General features: G+C 33.6%; 1 protein-coding gene and 1 pseudogene across 2 annotated transcripts; both read left to right on the forward strand.

Annotated features, from left to right (window-relative positions):
• Positions 1 to 1,002: 1,002 nt before the first annotated feature.
• LOC120188354 (probable protein phosphatase 2C 10) lies at positions 1,003 to 15,553 on the forward strand. Of its 2 annotated transcripts, none has more exons than XM_039191810.1 (6): positions 1,003 to 1,030; positions 13,832 to 13,873; positions 14,190 to 14,429; positions 14,605 to 14,881; positions 15,021 to 15,175; positions 15,256 to 15,553. In XM_039191810.1, exons 2-6 carry the CDS (start codon positions 13,835 to 13,837, stop codon positions 15,394 to 15,396), a joined length of 852 nt encoding a protein of 283 aa, XP_039047741.1. In that variant the 5' UTR covers positions 1,003 to 1,030; positions 13,832 to 13,834; the 3' UTR covers positions 15,397 to 15,553. The 2 variants fall into 2 exon arrangements, with proteins under 2 accessions (XP_039047741.1, XP_039047740.1); XM_039191809.1 differs by lacking the exon at positions 1,003 to 1,030 and adding an exon at positions 13,385 to 13,671 and having other exon boundaries at positions 13,785 to 13,873.
• On the forward strand, positions 7,876 to 10,179 carry LOC120188359 (annotated as a pseudogene).
• Positions 15,554 to 17,172: the final 1,619 nt, after the last annotated feature.

The following is a 17,172-nucleotide window of genomic DNA, read 5'->3' on the forward strand; positions in this document are numbered from 1 at the left end:
AGGGGAAATCGAGGATTGTGATGATGATGAGGGATATGAACTACCTTCTGAATTACTGAAAATGATGGAGAATGAAGATAAGCAGATTCTCCCTCATAAAGAGTCTACTGAGATTTTGAATTTGGGGACAGATGAGAATAAGAGAGAAATAAAGATTGGTACCACTCTGTCAGTTGGATGATGACATGATTTGATAGAATTGCTTCGAGAATACAAGGATGTGTTTGCTTGGTCATACGAAGATATGCCAGGTTTATATACATAGTTGGTTGTCCATAAACTACCAATAAAGCCTGAATATAAATCGGTACAACAAAAACTGAGAAGAATGAGACCTGAGATGTTGCTCAAGATTAAAGATGAAGTGAAGAAACAATTTGATGCTGGGTTTCTTAAAGTGGCTAAATATCCTGAGTGGGTGGTGAATATCATCCCACTACCGAAGAATGATGGGAAAGTTCGAATGTGTATCGACTATAGAGATCTCAACCGAGCTAGTCCAAAGGATAATTTTCCTTTGCCACATATAGACACTTTAGTGGATAATACTGCTGGAAATTCTTTGTTCTCTTTTATGGATGGTTTCTCTGGCTACAATCAAATTAAGATGAACCCTGAAGATATGGAAAGAACGACGTTCATTACCATGTGGGGAACGTTTTGTTATAAAGTAATGCCGTTTGGATTGAAGAACGCATGGGCAACATATCAAAGGGCCATGGTGACGTTATTTCACGACATGATGCATAAAGAAATAGAAGTTCATGTCGATGATATGATTGTCAAAGCTAAGACAGAGGAAGAACATATTGGTAATTTGAGAAAACTCTTTAAAAGACTAAGAAGATGCCAGCTAAAACTCAACCCAAATAAATGTACTTTTGGGGTGACATTTGGGAAGCTATTGGGATTCATAGTAAGCCAAAAAGGAATTGAAATAGACCCAGATAAAGTAAAAGCTATTCAATACTTGCCAACCCCACGAACACAGAAAGAAGTCAGAGGATTTTTGGGGAGATTGAATTATATAGCTCAGTTTATTTCACAGCTGACGGAAAAGTGTGATCCCATATTCCGCCTTCTTCGCAAGAATAACTTAGGGGAATGGAGTGAGGATTGTCAAAGAGCTTTTGAAGCAGTAAAAAGATATTTGTCGAGTACTCCAATCTTGGCACCACCCATCTCAGGCAAACCATTTATTTTGTATTTATCGGTTTATGAAAATTCAATGGGGTGTGTGATGGGGAAACGTGACCAAACTGAGAAGAAAGAAAGAGCTATCTATTATCTCAGCAAGAAGTTCACTGAATGTGAGACTAGATACTCACCCATTGAAAAGTTGTGTTGCGCTTTAGTATGGGCTACCCGAAGGCTTAGGCAATATATGTTGTATCATACTACTTGGCTTATATCCAAGCTTGATCCCTTGAAATATCTAATGGGTGTGCCTGCATTATCTGGAAGATTAGCTCGTTGGCAGATCCTATTGTCTGAATTTGACATCCAGTATGTAAACTATACGGCAATTAAAGGAAGTGCTATAGCGAAATTCATTGCAAGTAGGGCTTCGGAAGAATATGAGCCGTTGAGCTTTGATTTCCCAGATGGGGATTTAATGTCTATTTTGGTAGAAGAAACAGTGGCATCCACTAGTAAATATTGGAAGTTGAACTTCGATGGTGCTTCAAATGCCATGGGATATGGAATCAGGGCAATTTTGGTCTCACCAGAGGGAGAACATTATTCTTTCACCAGTCGGCTTAATTTTGATTGTACAAACAATATGGTCGAGTATGAAGCTTGTGTTCTGGGTCTTAGAGCTGCCGTTGAACGCAAAGTAAAAATGCTCAAAGTGTATGGGGATTCAGTTTTGGTAATTTGCCAACTTAGGGGAGAATGGGAGACAAAAGATCCTAAGCTTGTAGAATACCGTAAGTTGGTTATGGAACTTGTTGAAGAATTTGAAGAAGTAACTTTCAATTACCTCCCCAGAGAAGAGAATCAAATGGAAGATACCTTGGCCACACTGGCAGCAACATTTAAGATGAACGAGCATTCAAATATGATGCCCATTGAAATGAAGGCTTATGAGTATCCAGCCCATTGTTTTAATATTGAAGAGGAAGAAGATGGAAACCCTTGGTATTATGATATATTGCAATATATAAGATATCATAGTTATCCATAACAGGCCACTGAGAATGATAAAAGAACCATTAGAAAAATGGCATAAGATTATGTGCTTGATGGTGAGACTCTATACAAGAAAAGTCTGGATTAGGTCTTGTTAAGATATGTTGACACGAAAGAAGCCAAGCTGATTCTTGAAGAAGTGCATGAGGGAATATGTGGTACTCATGCTAATGGGCATGTTATGGCTAGGCAGATTATGAGAATTGAGTATTATTGGTCAACTATGGAAACATATTATATCAATTATGCCCGAAAATGTCACAAATGTCAGATTTATGGAGATAAGATATATACTCCTCCTCATCCGTTGCATGTAATGACAGCTCCGTGGCCATTCTCAATGTGGGGCATGGATGTTATTGGACAAATTTCGCCCAAAGCTTCAAATGGTCATCGCTTCATTCTGGTAGCCATAGATTACTTCACCAAATGGGTAGAAGCAGCTTCTTACGCAAATGTTACCAGTCGACAATATGCAAATTCTTAAAGAAAGAGATCATTTGTATATATGGTTTACCAGAGAGGATTATCTCCGATAATGCGTTGAATTTAAACAATAAGATAATGGATTCGGTCTGTAAGCAGTTCAAAATAAAGCAACATAATTCTACCTCTTATCGCCCAAAGATGAATGGGGCAGTAGAGGCGGCTAATAAGAACATCAAAAGGCTCATAGAGAAGATAACTGAGACCTATAAGGATTGGCATGAGAAGTTTCCATTTGCTCTGTTTGCCTATCGAACTTCTGTACGGACGTCAACTGGGGTAACTCCATTTTCTCTGGTATATGGGATGGAAGCTGTATTACCTATTGAGGTGGAAATTCCCTCACTTCGGATTTTGTCAAAGGTGAAGCTCAATGAGGCAGAATGGGTACACGCTAGGTATGACCAATCGAATCTGATTGAAGAAAATAGATTGAAAGCTATTTGTCATGGTCAGATGTACCAAAAACGTATGATACGGGCACATGGTAAGAAAGTTCGCCTTCGAGAATTTCATGAGGGAGATTTGGTGCTTAAAAGGATTTTGCCTGTTCAGAAGGATTTCCGAGGAAAATGGATGCCCAATTGGGAAAGACCTTATATTGTCAAAAAAGCATTTTCTGGGGGAGCTCTAGTCGTAACTGAAATGGAAAGATCAGAATTACCCTATCCAGTGAATTCCGACGCTATTAAGAGATATTTCGCTTGAAAAAGAAATAAAAAGAGAAAAAAAGAAAAAAGTGAAAAAAATAATGAAAAAATAATGAAAAAAAAGAGAAAAGAAAAAATGATGAAAAAAGAAAAAGAAAAAGAAATAAAAGGGGGGTTCAAGATAAAAATCCGCAAAGGGCGTCTTGAAACCAAAGGAGGTCTCAAGTTGAAAACCCACAAAGGGCAACTTGAGTTTTGTTTAAATTCAGAATTCGTGCATGATGGAGGTTCTGAATTGATTTTGGAAATGGAAAGAGCTCTTGATATGGATTGTAACAATGACAGTTGGTGATCAGGGTTGAGACTAAAGATTAATGAGTCTCGATTGAAATAATCATGAGAGAAATTGAATGCACATGAGATTCAATACTGGTTTAGGGCATCCAATGATGGAGATTTGGAGTTTAGAAGTAGCTTCACACTCTTAAATATCATCACAATGTTGGAGATCCTTTCGACATAAACTATACTCAAGATGTTCTAACGGCGTGCCAGTTCAAAAGCATTTGCATTTTTTGATATTTGAAGATGCCTGCTCTTTTGTTCTTTTGCTTTTCCCAGTTAAAAGTTTGTCATGTAGTTACCTAAAAATTCTCTGCATTATATAAATAAAGAAATGTATTTTCTTGTTAATTTCCCTTTTGTAAGCATCTTATTTTGAAAAGTTAAAACATATAGCTTAACTTGAAGTACATAAGATCATTTTATATTATTGTACAAAAGGTTTTGGAAAATACAGGTATTCTGAAGCTGACAATGGTTTAAACATGTAAAATTGTGTGGCTACGGGAAACTAAAACCTTGTAGTTCATAGAAAATCTCGGCCATTAAAAGATGACCCAAGGAGATTGTCATTTATCAAGAAGTTGGTCATGAGTACTAGTGGGTTTCAAGAAAGAAAGAAGTCAAGGTCCTGTTAAACCGAATGATATGGTATTGAGATTGTCAACTGGGGTGAACTGGTCAAATGTTCTGTGCCCGAGATGAAACTGAGTTCCATCGAGATCAAATAAGATGGTGTTTTTTCGAAGAAGAAAATGCATTAAATTGCATAATTGCATACATTTTAGGCATGAATAGGATCATGGCATTCATAATTGCATAATGACTTAAATATCTACAGGTTTCACAGGGATAGTTAAAGATTGAAGATATTGAAGCATCGAGATGAAGATAACTGGTTTTAAGATCTTGAAAAGAATGATGTTTAGACGAAAACTAAGCCAAAGTAGATTCACGTATACAACGGCTTCCAAACAAGTTTTCACGATGGAGATGGATTTTCAGAATTTTTCTCAAATTTTAAATTTTTGAGTATAATATTTTCAAGCATATGTTAATGATTGATAATGTTTGATTGTCAGGTTTGACCTTCGAAACAAGTCAATCTTAAGCCTTCACGAAGAGTGGTGAAGCAAATCATCTATAAGCCTTCATGGAAGAGTAGTGAAGCAAACTCATTTTATGAAGATCGAGTCCTATACTCTCTGAAGGAATAGGGAGCGGACACGTTTGTTGAATATCGAGTCCTATACTCTCTGAGGGAATAGGGAACAGACCCGTTTGTTGAAGATTGTTCGAGTTCTACTCCCTGAAGCAAGAGGGAGCGAGCCCGTTTGTTGAAGACTGTTCGAGTTCTATACTCTCTGAAGGAATAGAGAGCGAACTCATTTTATGAAGATTGTTCGAGTTCTATACTCCCTGAATGAATAGGGAGCGGACCCGTTTACTAAAGATTGTTCGAGTCTTATACTCCTTGAACGAATAGGGAGCGGACCAGTCATTTGAAGATTTCTCAAGTTTCATTTATCCCGAAGGAATAGTGGAGTGCTTTTAATCTTTAGAAGTTTTCAGGACCGGACAAACTCGATCATCTTTTTATCTTTGCTCTATTCTCGTTGCACGATAATGAGCAAAGAGGGGTAGTTGTAGATGCTCGTTTTGTCCGGGCTTATAAAAAATCGCTTGCAACCCGTACCCAAACCATTTGGAAGCCCAAATCAGTCCAAAAACAACAGGATTATCATTCCAGTTGATAGTCCACATGAAGCCCTGCAAAACAAAAATGATTATGGGGGTAGCAAGCGGTTATGGGAGAGAAATGCACTGTTGATCATGGGAGGATACTGGGGTAATTAAAAAAATGGTACAGAGTCAGTTTTTTGGGGAACAATTAACCACTGAAAACGGGGGGAATCAGATAATAAGGAAAAAAAGGGGGAGAGAAAATTAAAAAAAAGAAAGACGAACACAGAACAGAGGATTTTACACAGACAAGGAAAAAAAAAGAGATTAGTCGAGAAAGAGACCGCTGGAGGACGGAAACAAAAATCAACGAGGAGTCATCGGAGAAAAAGATTAACTATCACGAGAGGATGAGATACCGAAAACGCTAGTAGTTATCATCAATTTCGCGGTGTAAAAGGATACGACAAGAAACAATAGTGTAACCTTACAATTTAAAAACAGAGAAAACAATAGTGGTATTTTCCGAGGAATTCTTCCTCAATTATTTTTGTTTTCCAGTTTGTTTTCTTTCGTTTTTGTGTGTGTGCTAATACTATTTTGAATTAAATAAAAAGAGAATTTGGGGTTAAACCACTTGGGTTATACAAATTCAAATGGAGTCTTGTTGATTCTATTCGTTCTACGTTCGAGCTATGTCAAAAAAAGAGAGAGTTGAAATCAGATTAGTAAATATAAGTTGAAACAAGACAAAGTGCAGGGGAAAAGAGAGAGAAATTTACCTTTTTTCTTCGTTTTCTTTCAGGGTTGGGTTGTCGGTCAGTTGAGGTGATGTACGGTTGCAGTCGAAAGGAGGTTGGCTACCAAGGTGTGGTGGCCAAACGTTGGCCATGGGTCATGCGTGAGAGGTATGAGAGAGGAGAAGATGAGTGAAGAGCTTGAGCAGCTCTGCTTGAAGATTAGGCTAGTTTAGTAGTTTACTTATGTTATATATTAATAGTTTCGAGTAAATTAGAATTTAGGCCCTCACAATTTATGCTCTCTTTTACAAAGCAGTCATTTTCTTATATTAATTTTCTTGTTTCGTTTCAAATGTGCATGTACTATTTATGTTCTTTTGCATATTATCTTAATTTAAACCGAATAGGATAAATTGTATATAAGATCCTCTAGATTCATGTGCACTTTTGTTTAAGTCGTTAGTTTATTTCCAATTTTATATGCTTAATTTTACCTACATTTAAATTGGGTTTTTTTATATGTATGTACATTTTTTTTAAAAACTTTTGTAGTTTAACATATCATGTTTTTATTTTTTATTTTGATTCACATTTGTACGTTATAGATTAATATGCATGGTTATAGTTTTTAATTTTAAATATATGTACTTTTTTTGTATGTCACGTTGTATGCTATTTTTTTATTTTGTTTTTGTTTAATTAATTTTGACATGACATCCTTTTTTGCACGATTCACATGGTAACCTCATTTGCATAACTCGACATATTACATAATTGAATTAAGGGTAATACACTTTTAATTTAAAATTATTTTAAGCAGGTTGTCATAATACATTTGAGGTCCGCTTTTAATGATTTTAAAATAAAAGTGTATCCCGAAAGTGAAACCTAAAAAAAATCGATTTTCACCTAAAATTTGGGAATGGAAGAAAAAGAAATGTTTGACTATTTAAATTTATCGAGAAAAGGTTGTTATAGCTTTTAAGATCTGGTCTCGATATTTGTAAATAATCGAACATTCTTTATCTTTCTAAAACGACTTGGTAATTGTAATTTAATTTATTTGGGTGCATTTGAATATTATAATGAAATTTTAATATTATATTATTTTGATCTAACTAGGAATTAATTTTCTCAAGTACTGATAGATTATTCCTTCTCGATATGAAATAATTTAATATTACTATATTTCATTGTAAAATTCACATTTTTTTTCTCGGGATCATAAATCAAATTAAGTTCGAAATTGTAAAGTTCATTGCAAAGACGTTAATTAACCGACTAGGTACCGATTTAGGGCATTGTGGGGGTGCTTATCCTTCCTCACTCGTAATCGACTCCCGAACTCTATTTTGGTAACGCAGACTTTAACTTGTTGTTTTAATTAAAATTAATTTTTTTAAATAACAAAAATGTTTTTGGGTGCCCAATCACACCCTAATCAAATGTTGGTGGCGACTCTTAGAACCATATTTTTCTATTGTAAACGAAATCCCAAATTTTTCGAAACGAGAGATTTTTTAAATTACATTTATTTTTTAAATTAAAAATCAATTGAAAGAAATAAATTAAAAATATGTGATTTTCAAATTATCACTTTTTCACCTTTGAGAAAAAAATCATTTCGACAGATATATTTCCAAAAGTAAAAAATTCTCTTTTTTTACCGGGAATGTTAATCATTTCCTTTTCTTAGGTATTCTTTTATTTCCATGTGCTGGGCTAAAATACCATTCATTTTCTCCCAAGCGTTGTTTTTGCCTTCGCGCTCTCTTTGTTATTTTCTTCCCTCTTTTCAGTTTCATCTTTTCGGTTTTTCTTGAGATGATCTGTAAACCTCTTTCATGGAAACCCCATTTTCTTGAGATTAATTTGGTTTGGACAATAAAGTCAATAGCAAAGGAAATAAGAATCACAAATACTGATGAATAATCTGGAAGAGTCCAAACCGGATCTCTACCCACAACATCAACAAGAACAAGAGATGGCAGCTTCGTCGGCGGCGATTGACGGAATAGCAGCGTCGGCTCTCCGGTCAGTTCTCCAAAGAGTCCAACAGGTCGCCGAGCGATGTGGTCGTGAATCGCAGCGGATCCGCATCGTTGCCGTCAGTAAAACGAAACCCGTCTCCCTCGTTCGCCAAGTTTACGACGCTGGTCATCAATGTTTCGACGAAAACTACTTCCAAGAACTTGTCGAGAAAGCCCCTCAGGTTCTTCCTCCACTTTATTCAAAAGAAAAAGCATCGAACTAGTCAAAAAAATCATTTCTATTTTGAAAATGATAAAGTACCGAAGTAATAATCATTTCCGTGCTTGCAATCGTAGCTTCCGGATGACATAGAGTGGCATTTTATTGGGAATTTGCAGAGCAATAAATTGAAGCCTTCGATTGGTAAGCAAAGCTACGTGTTTTTAGGAACTTTCGATTAAAATGTCTGTGTTTACATCATAGTTTATTATTACTGCTTTTAAGCTGAGATTTTTTAATGGGTATCTGAAATTGAACTTTTACTTCATTTGGTTTTGCTGGAGGGCAATGTTTGTTGTGTGTTTACTTATTATTCATTGTTACACAGCTGCTATGCCGAACCTCGCCATGGTGGAAATTGTAGATGATGAGAAGGTAATTCTGTTCATTTCCATTAGTATAATTGCTATAAAATGTTCCTTTATGTATTGGAGATAGAATTAGAGACAACTTTTTTAATTAATTTATACCTAATTTTGAATCTAGTTTTAGTGAGAATGACTGATATGATTTTGTTTTCTTATATCATTAATCATTATGTCAAAGATTTCAATTGATAGTGTCAAGAACAACATTCATAATGTGGCCAAGTATTTGTGTTTTTTCCTCATTAAACTGAGCATTTTCCTTATTTTGGGCCGTATTACAAATCATCTTAATCGTGCGGTTGGAAACTTTGAAAGAAAGCCTTTGAAAGTCTTAGCCCAGGTGAACACCAGTGGAGAGGAATGAAAGTAAATTTGTTTTTATTACAACGAAAATATATTGTTTTTCGTTGAGTTGTGTCAAGGCTTTGCACGTTCAAGCGTGTTGTCATGTATTTGTCTTTAAGTTTGCTAGATAAAACTGGTCTTGTTTCTTTAGCTTCTAGTTTCGTACTATGCTCTATCAACATGGCTATTGGAACCTAGTTCATTGGGGCTAAGTACCTAGTTAGATTAGGTCAAGTATATTTGCTGACAAAGAAGCTGTTTTTATCAACACTTGGAGATCGTTTTCATAGTGTTTTCCTGCATCATGTTATTGCAGCAAAATCTGGTGTTGAGCCTTCAGGTTGTGTGGAACTTGCAAAACATGTTAGTCTAAATTGCTTGAATCTTCAATTTTGTGGATTGATGACAATCGGGATGCCTGATTATACATCAACTCCGGAGAATTTCAAGGTGACTGAACTTCTTATCTCGGTTTTTCCGTCCTTTTCAATCGATTCTTTATTTTTATAACAATATTTATTTGATATCCAGACATTAACAAATTGTCGAAGTGAAGTCTGCAAGGCTATTGGAATACCAGAAGAACAATGTGAACTGTCAATGGGAATGTCTGGCGACTTTGAGCTAGCTGTAAGGATTGTTTTACCATTACCATCTAGATAAGGAAAACTTTAGATTTGTATGCAATTGGTTTGTCTATGCTTTATTACCAAAATATTGTTGTGCAATGTCTGTTCTCCTGCCACATACCGTGCACAAAACCATGCTATGTTACTCAAATTTGGGTGTGTTAGATATGAGTATACTTAATTTTTTTTTGAAGTTTCTCATATATTTCGAGAACTCTTGTAGGGTTGTACCTTTATACTCATGTACCTATTGTATCATATTCCCTAACCAAACCCCATAGAAGTAGCATTCAATTCTTTTAAAGCTTACGAGAGAACGATTGTCTAATGGATTGTCTCATTGTTTCCGCAGATTGAAATGGACAGTACCAAAGTCAGAGTTGGATCAACCATCTTTGGGGCAAGGGAATATCCAAAGAAGAAATGAAACGCTGCATTGTTATTAAACATAATCATCGGGTTGTTATTTTGTTAGACCGGGTTGATGTGGTTTAATCCGAGAGAAACAATACACTGACTGATAGTAGAATCCATTGAACTTGTTTATTACTTCTAAATAATGCTAATAAAATTGTAATTGTTTGATATGAAATTCGATTCTTTTTGTTCGGTTGGAAAATTAACCTCAAGTACACGAGTTTGAGTCTTTCGTTAAAACAGTTTCTCCTCATAAGGATCCCACAATGAAGTCCTCACCACAAAGCTTGCACTTCTCTGTTATGCACATCCAAACGAGGTCTCAAGGTCTTTAATTCAATCAATCGTACCAATTCAATTGAGAGTCGGCTGATCTAGTGGTTATAAAATTGGAAATCCAAAAAACTGTACTTAAAACCCAAAAATTGAAATAAAAAAGACAGATGAACAAGTTATTTTATGGCTGAGTTAAGTACAAATCAGATTAGGACTGAGTATTATTGGGTTGCTTGCTTTTCGTAATCAAGAGTTAAGTACAAATCAAATTTGGACTGAGTATTAATAATTTTATTAAAATATTAGCAAAGATAATGATGAATGACGGTGAAATATAAAATTATAAACAATATGATTTTTAGTGTTATATTTTCTTACTTATTTGAATTATGTTTTTGTAATATAAATTAATGAGATAAATAATAATGATAAAGTATGCAGAATTAAGTATAAATATAAAAGATAAATAAATAAATTATTGTATATAGAAGATATAATAAATATAATATCTTAAATAACAAAAATAATTTACACCTTTTTATTATTATGAATATCTATGAAGAATTTCCACAATATAAACATTTAGTTAAATGTTGATGTAAAATTCTAATATATTTTTACATAAATTATATAAAATTTAATATTAATTAAAATTAAAATCATACATGATATATTTAAATACTCAAGTAATATATTATCAACAAATAGAATTTTTATATAAATAATTTTTATTTAAATATTTAGAATTTCACTTGTTAAAAAAACAAATATAGAACAAGGACAATTTGGTAAAATATACATTCCAATAATCTTTTATTCCTTCAACCAAACACTGTAATCTTACATTCCTGTCAAACCAACCAAACACAGTAATGTAACATTCACAGTAATCCTATTCCCTAGTAATCTTTTATTCCCACTGGTAATCTTACATTCCGTGAACCAAACGTATCCTTAGAGTTAGGGTTTATATGTTGATGTTAAATCCACAAAAAAATGATTAATTACAAATTATTTGAAAAATAAATAAAAAGTTTCGAGAGTGATCGGATTCTGGATTATTTATATATAATTTGAACCGACATTAATTACAACTATGCCACCGGGTTTGTTTGTTAAGCAGTATTTTTTTCGGAAAAATTACACAAATGATATTACAATTATAAGATATTATTTTATCGAGTCTCTTGATTATTAAAATGATCTTTCAATTATAAGATATTATTTTTCTAGTCTTCTTATTATTAAAATTTAAAAAATATCTCTTGATTATATATTTATATATTCTAAAATCTTTATTTTTATTAAAAAAAGTAATGTTCGTCTAAACTAAACGCTAATCTACTAAGTGAGATATGATAAAATTATATTTTAATTATATCTAATGGCATCGTCGTTGTTTTCAAGCATTGACTAGTTAACAGAATGTTCCAAGTATTAACTCCACATATAATGTAAATATAGATTATATTCATAAAATATAGTTAAAACGATTCATTGATCAAATTTTATCATGTTACAGTCAATAGATTAATGTTCATCTTAGACAACTATCAACTTTTTAAAGAAATGATGAGTTTGAAAAATATGAATAGTCGGAGAACTATTTTAATAGTCAAAGAACTCAACAAAATAATATCATATAGTTGAGATACCATTTTATATCTTTTAATAGTCAGTGGACTTAAAAAAATAATACCCTATAATGAAAAAATAATACCATTTTTTCATAGCCGTCATTAGTCTCTTTTCTTCTTCATCTTTCTGATTAACGGTGGTACTAGTCTTAGTAATAATTGTCGACCGCCGGTTTTGATTATTTTTTTTTGTTTTATTATAGTGTATCTTTGTTTTTTTATTCTTAACAATTATGTTATTTTTGCACGTATTATTCTGGTTTTATGACACGTTTTCGGTTGTTTGGCCGTTGTTTTCGTTTATTTTTTAAGGGTTAGATTTGACATTGTCACGACTGATCAAGGTGATACTTATTTGTTATCATGATAATCTTCCCTGCTTTAGACCCTCGAATTGAATTTGGATATGCGATTTGTGTTCGTGGATAGTACTTTCACATCGCTTAATTTTGATTTGCAGTATGTCGGTGGTATTTTAATAACTTTATTCCCTTTTGTAGTTCGTTTGTCGATGCAGTCAAATCTATTCGTATTTATCTCTTGTTCGAATTTATTTAGATTTTTTAACATTTTCCTTGTATTATCCTTATATGATCTTAAGTGACTAATTTTCTTGCGTTTAGAAAAATATTATTATTATATATTTAGTTTACAATTGTGGCCGTAAAATTTTATTGTAATTTAGATATTTATATTTTTAATAAAATTAACATATTCTATAAAAATATAATAAAATTTTAAATTCCAATTACAAATTTTATTTCCACATTGTCCGTCAATCTCCGAGACTTACCCTAGGCTCTCCCCCAATTAGGGGTGTAAACGAGCCGAGCCGAGTCGAGTTCGAGTAGTGCTGAGCTCAACTCGACTCGAAAACTGTGAAATGAAACTTGACTCGACTCGAAAACTCGCGAGTTTAAAATTTTCAAGCTCAACTCGAACTCGAAATCCTGAACTGAAGCTCGTGAGCAGCTTGAAAAGGCTTGAAATGAAGAAAAAAATTCTTAAACTTAACTCAATTGAAGTCTCAAACTCAAACTCGAACTTAAATACATAAAAATCTTATTATATTTTAAAAAAATCAATACATAAATGTTAATATTATTAATAATTTATTTTAAAAAAATAAATCTTATTATAATTCGTTTCTGCTCGTTAAGAACTCGAGTCAAATACATTCGATCTAAATATTTATCAAACCTTAATTATATCAATCTCAAATAACTCACAATCTGTCTCGTCTCATTTACTGCCCTATCATAAAAACACACATTGTAATACGGTAGGACTTTGCGGTCTCAAAAGAAATTTGTCATAAAATGCACACCCCGTGTGGGGACTCAAGTCCCTTTACCCACTGGTCTACCATGGGAGCCAAAGACAAAATAACCTCAACAACTTTTCTTCCTACACTCAGTAATCAACGAAGAAAATTCCAAAGCTAAAAGTCAATAAGGGCACCCTCTTTCCTTTCTCCCTCGTTTTGCCCCTCAAAAAACTCTTCTTCCTTTGGGGTTTCATCTTGTATAACAGCTACTGTACAATAGGCTTTCTCTTTTTTAAACAAGAATTGGGCAATTCAAGTCTCGGTCGACTCTGGGTGTGTGTTTTTTTTTAAATTCCTGGGGAAGTGGGTGTTTTTGGTGGATCGGTAAGGTGAATTCTTATATACCCTTTTCATGATTTTTGTTTGAGTATGTGTATATGTGTTTGCAGAAGTTTTCTGGGTTTTATAAGGTTGTTTTTTATCAATTTGATTATGCAGGACAATGTTTCCTTTTAGATGTTGAGTGTTAGCAAATTTGGGGATTGAATTATATGGATAATCTATGTTGCTTCAACTCTGTGTATTCTCAGGTCAGCATATCTCTCTACTCTTAGATTATGTAAAATTTATTTCCATCTCGTAGTTGTTGATCGAGTTTTAGCTCGGTTTTAAGGTTCCAATGCGTTTAAGTGTAATTATCTCTGATTTCGGTGTCGTATAAAAGAAATCTCCCCGTTGTTACACACTATGTTCATGCATGTCTGGGTTCTTTGGTTGGTGATTTAGTTAAATTTTGTTAGTGATGATCTTGTGTAGTGGTAGCTTATATGGTCTTTATGGTAAATTATGTTTATAATCTTTCTCGAGTTTCGATTCTGATTCCTTTTTTTCCGAAACATCCTTTAGTTTGTTGGAGGACGTTCTTCATGTAGCTCCGGGAAGGGTAGAAGCTGTTACCGCCCTGTCAAGTACGGCTTCGCCTTAATGAAAGGAAAAGCGAATCATCCGATGGAGGATTATCATGTCGCAAAGTTCGATCAACATCGGGGTCATGAACTCGGACTTTTTGCTATATTTGACGGCCATTTGGGAAATAGTGTACCTGCGTATCTGCAAAAGCATTTGCTTCCCAATATCTTAAAGGATGTGAGTTCTTGATCATATGAATAATCCGTAAGCGCTTAGGAGCATTTGGTTACTGCAGGCACGAAGAATCATTCTCATCGGTTTCTGAATTTCGGATTATTCCGGCCCAAAACTGTTTGGCTACATGCATTGGTTGTTCAAATACGCTCCTTACCTTTTGTTATATGAATTGCAGGAAGAGTTTTGGACTGATCCCAGCAGGTCGATCTTGAAAGCTTATGAGAAGACGGACGAAGCAATTCTTTCACACAGTACAGACTTGGGACGAGGGGGATCGACTGCTGTCACTGCAATTTTGGTTGATGGGGGGAAACTATGGGTAGCAAATGTCGGGGATTCGCGTGCCGTTCTCTCAAAGAAAGGGCAGGCAATTCAGATGAGTATCGATCACGAGCCCAACATGGAGCGGGGAAGCATCGAGAACCGAGGTGGATTCGTCTCGAACTTGCCAGGTTATTCGACGACTACTCTTTCTGAGCCGAAGTAAATAAGTTTATTTCGGGGAGGCTTACATATTGTATGGCATTCGATGTGTATGCATGAGTTACTGGTGCTATTGTTGATTACATCATTCATGATAATTGATCCCAGGAGATGTAGCAAGAGTGAACGGCCAACTCGCTGTTTCCCGTGCTTTCGGAGACAAGAACCTTAAATCACACCTCAGATCCGATCCGGATGTACAGAATGCCGATATCGACGTGAATACCGACCTTCTCATCCTTGCAAGTGATGGACTCTGGAAGGTGATCCATCTCTCTGAAAGCCAACAACCGTTCTATGTTTCTTTTTATCTGTTTTTCATGCTCTACTCAATCAAAACCAGGTCATGTCGAACCAAGAAGCAGTCGATATAGCGAAAAAGACCAAGGATCCGCAGCGAGCGGCGAAACAGTTAGCGGTGGAAGCGTTGAACAGAGACAGCAAGGATGATATCTCTTGTATTGTCGTTCGGTTCAAGGGGTGAACGGGAACCGAATACGACCGGAAACAGTTCCACAGTTGAGTAATATAGGAATCATCAATGGACAAACACCTTTGTAAAATTAATGTTCTCGTGTGGCTTGATATTGCTTGATTTCTTCAATTTGTAGATGATTTATTATTATTATTATTATTATTATCCGAAAGACCGTTTTTAAGGAAAAATATATATTATTATTTTATATTAGTTAATACTTAATAGTGTTAATTATTTGCACTAACTAATAATTACCTTATGAAAGTAAAAGGGTCAAATTATGTCAAGTTAATTTGGAGCATGGTAGAGGGATCAAAACCAGAATTTGATCAAAATAATCAAATAATTGATTCTTAGGTAAGGAAAACGAAAGGTGCTCCTCAAACAGGGAAGATTGTGGTTTAAGTCCTTCAAATTTGTAAAGTTTTAAGATCATGTAATGGTGGAATTGTATTTTGGCCCTCCAAAAATAGTGAAACTTCAATTTAAACCTTTTAAAAATCATAAAATTACAAATTAATGCAATGATAAAATGACATTTTTTGCATTAAATTATTATTATCCAACCATTTCAAAAACATATTCAGATTTCGCACCTAAAAAATAAGATTACAAGAAAATGATGAAAGAAAAAGAAAATTATTATCTTTTTTAAATCGATAATATAAATATACTATTTTTCGTAATTAAAATTAAAAAATATTCAGATGATACATATATATTATTTTTCGTAACTAAAAATATTTGAATTCATTTAACGATTTCAATGGTACAAAGGAGTGTTTTTCTCCTTGAAAGTTCCCAGTTTAAATAGATGCGTCTGTATGATATGTATACGCCGTCAAGTATAACATGAATTTAAACATGTTTAAGTGTATATTATCTTTTATTTATAAGTAAAATGAGATGATAATAGTTTAGATTTATTGTATTTAAAAATAAAATAAAATTAAAATAATGTGTATTTCAGCATTTTTATATTATCTTTTGATTGGAATTATGAAGCCTCTTTTTATTTTCTCCTTCTATTTCCTGTCTGCTTCACTTGCAAATCTGATATTTCAATTATTATTTATTTATAAATTCTGAAATATATTTAAACAAAAAAACAGTGGTGATCTTTTAGTCTTTGAACATAAATTTCATAATTTAAAACTGATATAATAATATAATATAAGTACATTTATATGTTAAAATTCATATAATATGAACATATATGAATAATGATATTATTAAATAAAGTTATATGTCATTCTTTTGGTAGGTAATGATATTATTATTGTATATAATATATAAATAATTTGTTAAAATATCTTAAATTTGTTGCTGCTAAGGAAAGGCATGTTGCTTGTAAATCGACATTAGTTGATGACCTTGTCAATTTTTTTAGGGTTAACTACATAGGTGATCACGTTTGTTTATGTTTTATTCATTTTTTCTCACTGATTTCAAAATATATAATATACGATCACTTTCGCTTTTATTTAATTAAGATATGATCACTGAAGGTTAACTACGGTTAGACATTTAATGGATTGCTGAAACGGTACGTTAATAAAAGGGTTTAATTTTATTTTAACCCCTAAACTTTAAATAAAATTCTAATTTTGGGCCTTTTTGTAAACTCAAAATAGTATAAGGAAAGAGTTTTAATTTACCCATTTTTCTTAATATGTTAGCTTCAACATTGCTTTCCGCACAGCCGGTGCTCGCTTTAAAAATCAAGGCCCCACCTCCCCTGCAAAAATATTAGCTTCTTCGAGGAATAGTAGCAATTCGAAT

The sequence above is a fragment of the Hibiscus syriacus genome, unplaced genomic scaffold, assembly GCF_006381635.1.
Source record: "Hibiscus syriacus cultivar Baekdansim isolate YM2019G1 unplaced genomic scaffold, ASM638163v2 tig00116944_pilon, whole genome shotgun sequence".
Classification (NCBI taxonomy): Eukaryota; Viridiplantae; Streptophyta; class Magnoliopsida; order Malvales; family Malvaceae; genus Hibiscus; species Hibiscus syriacus.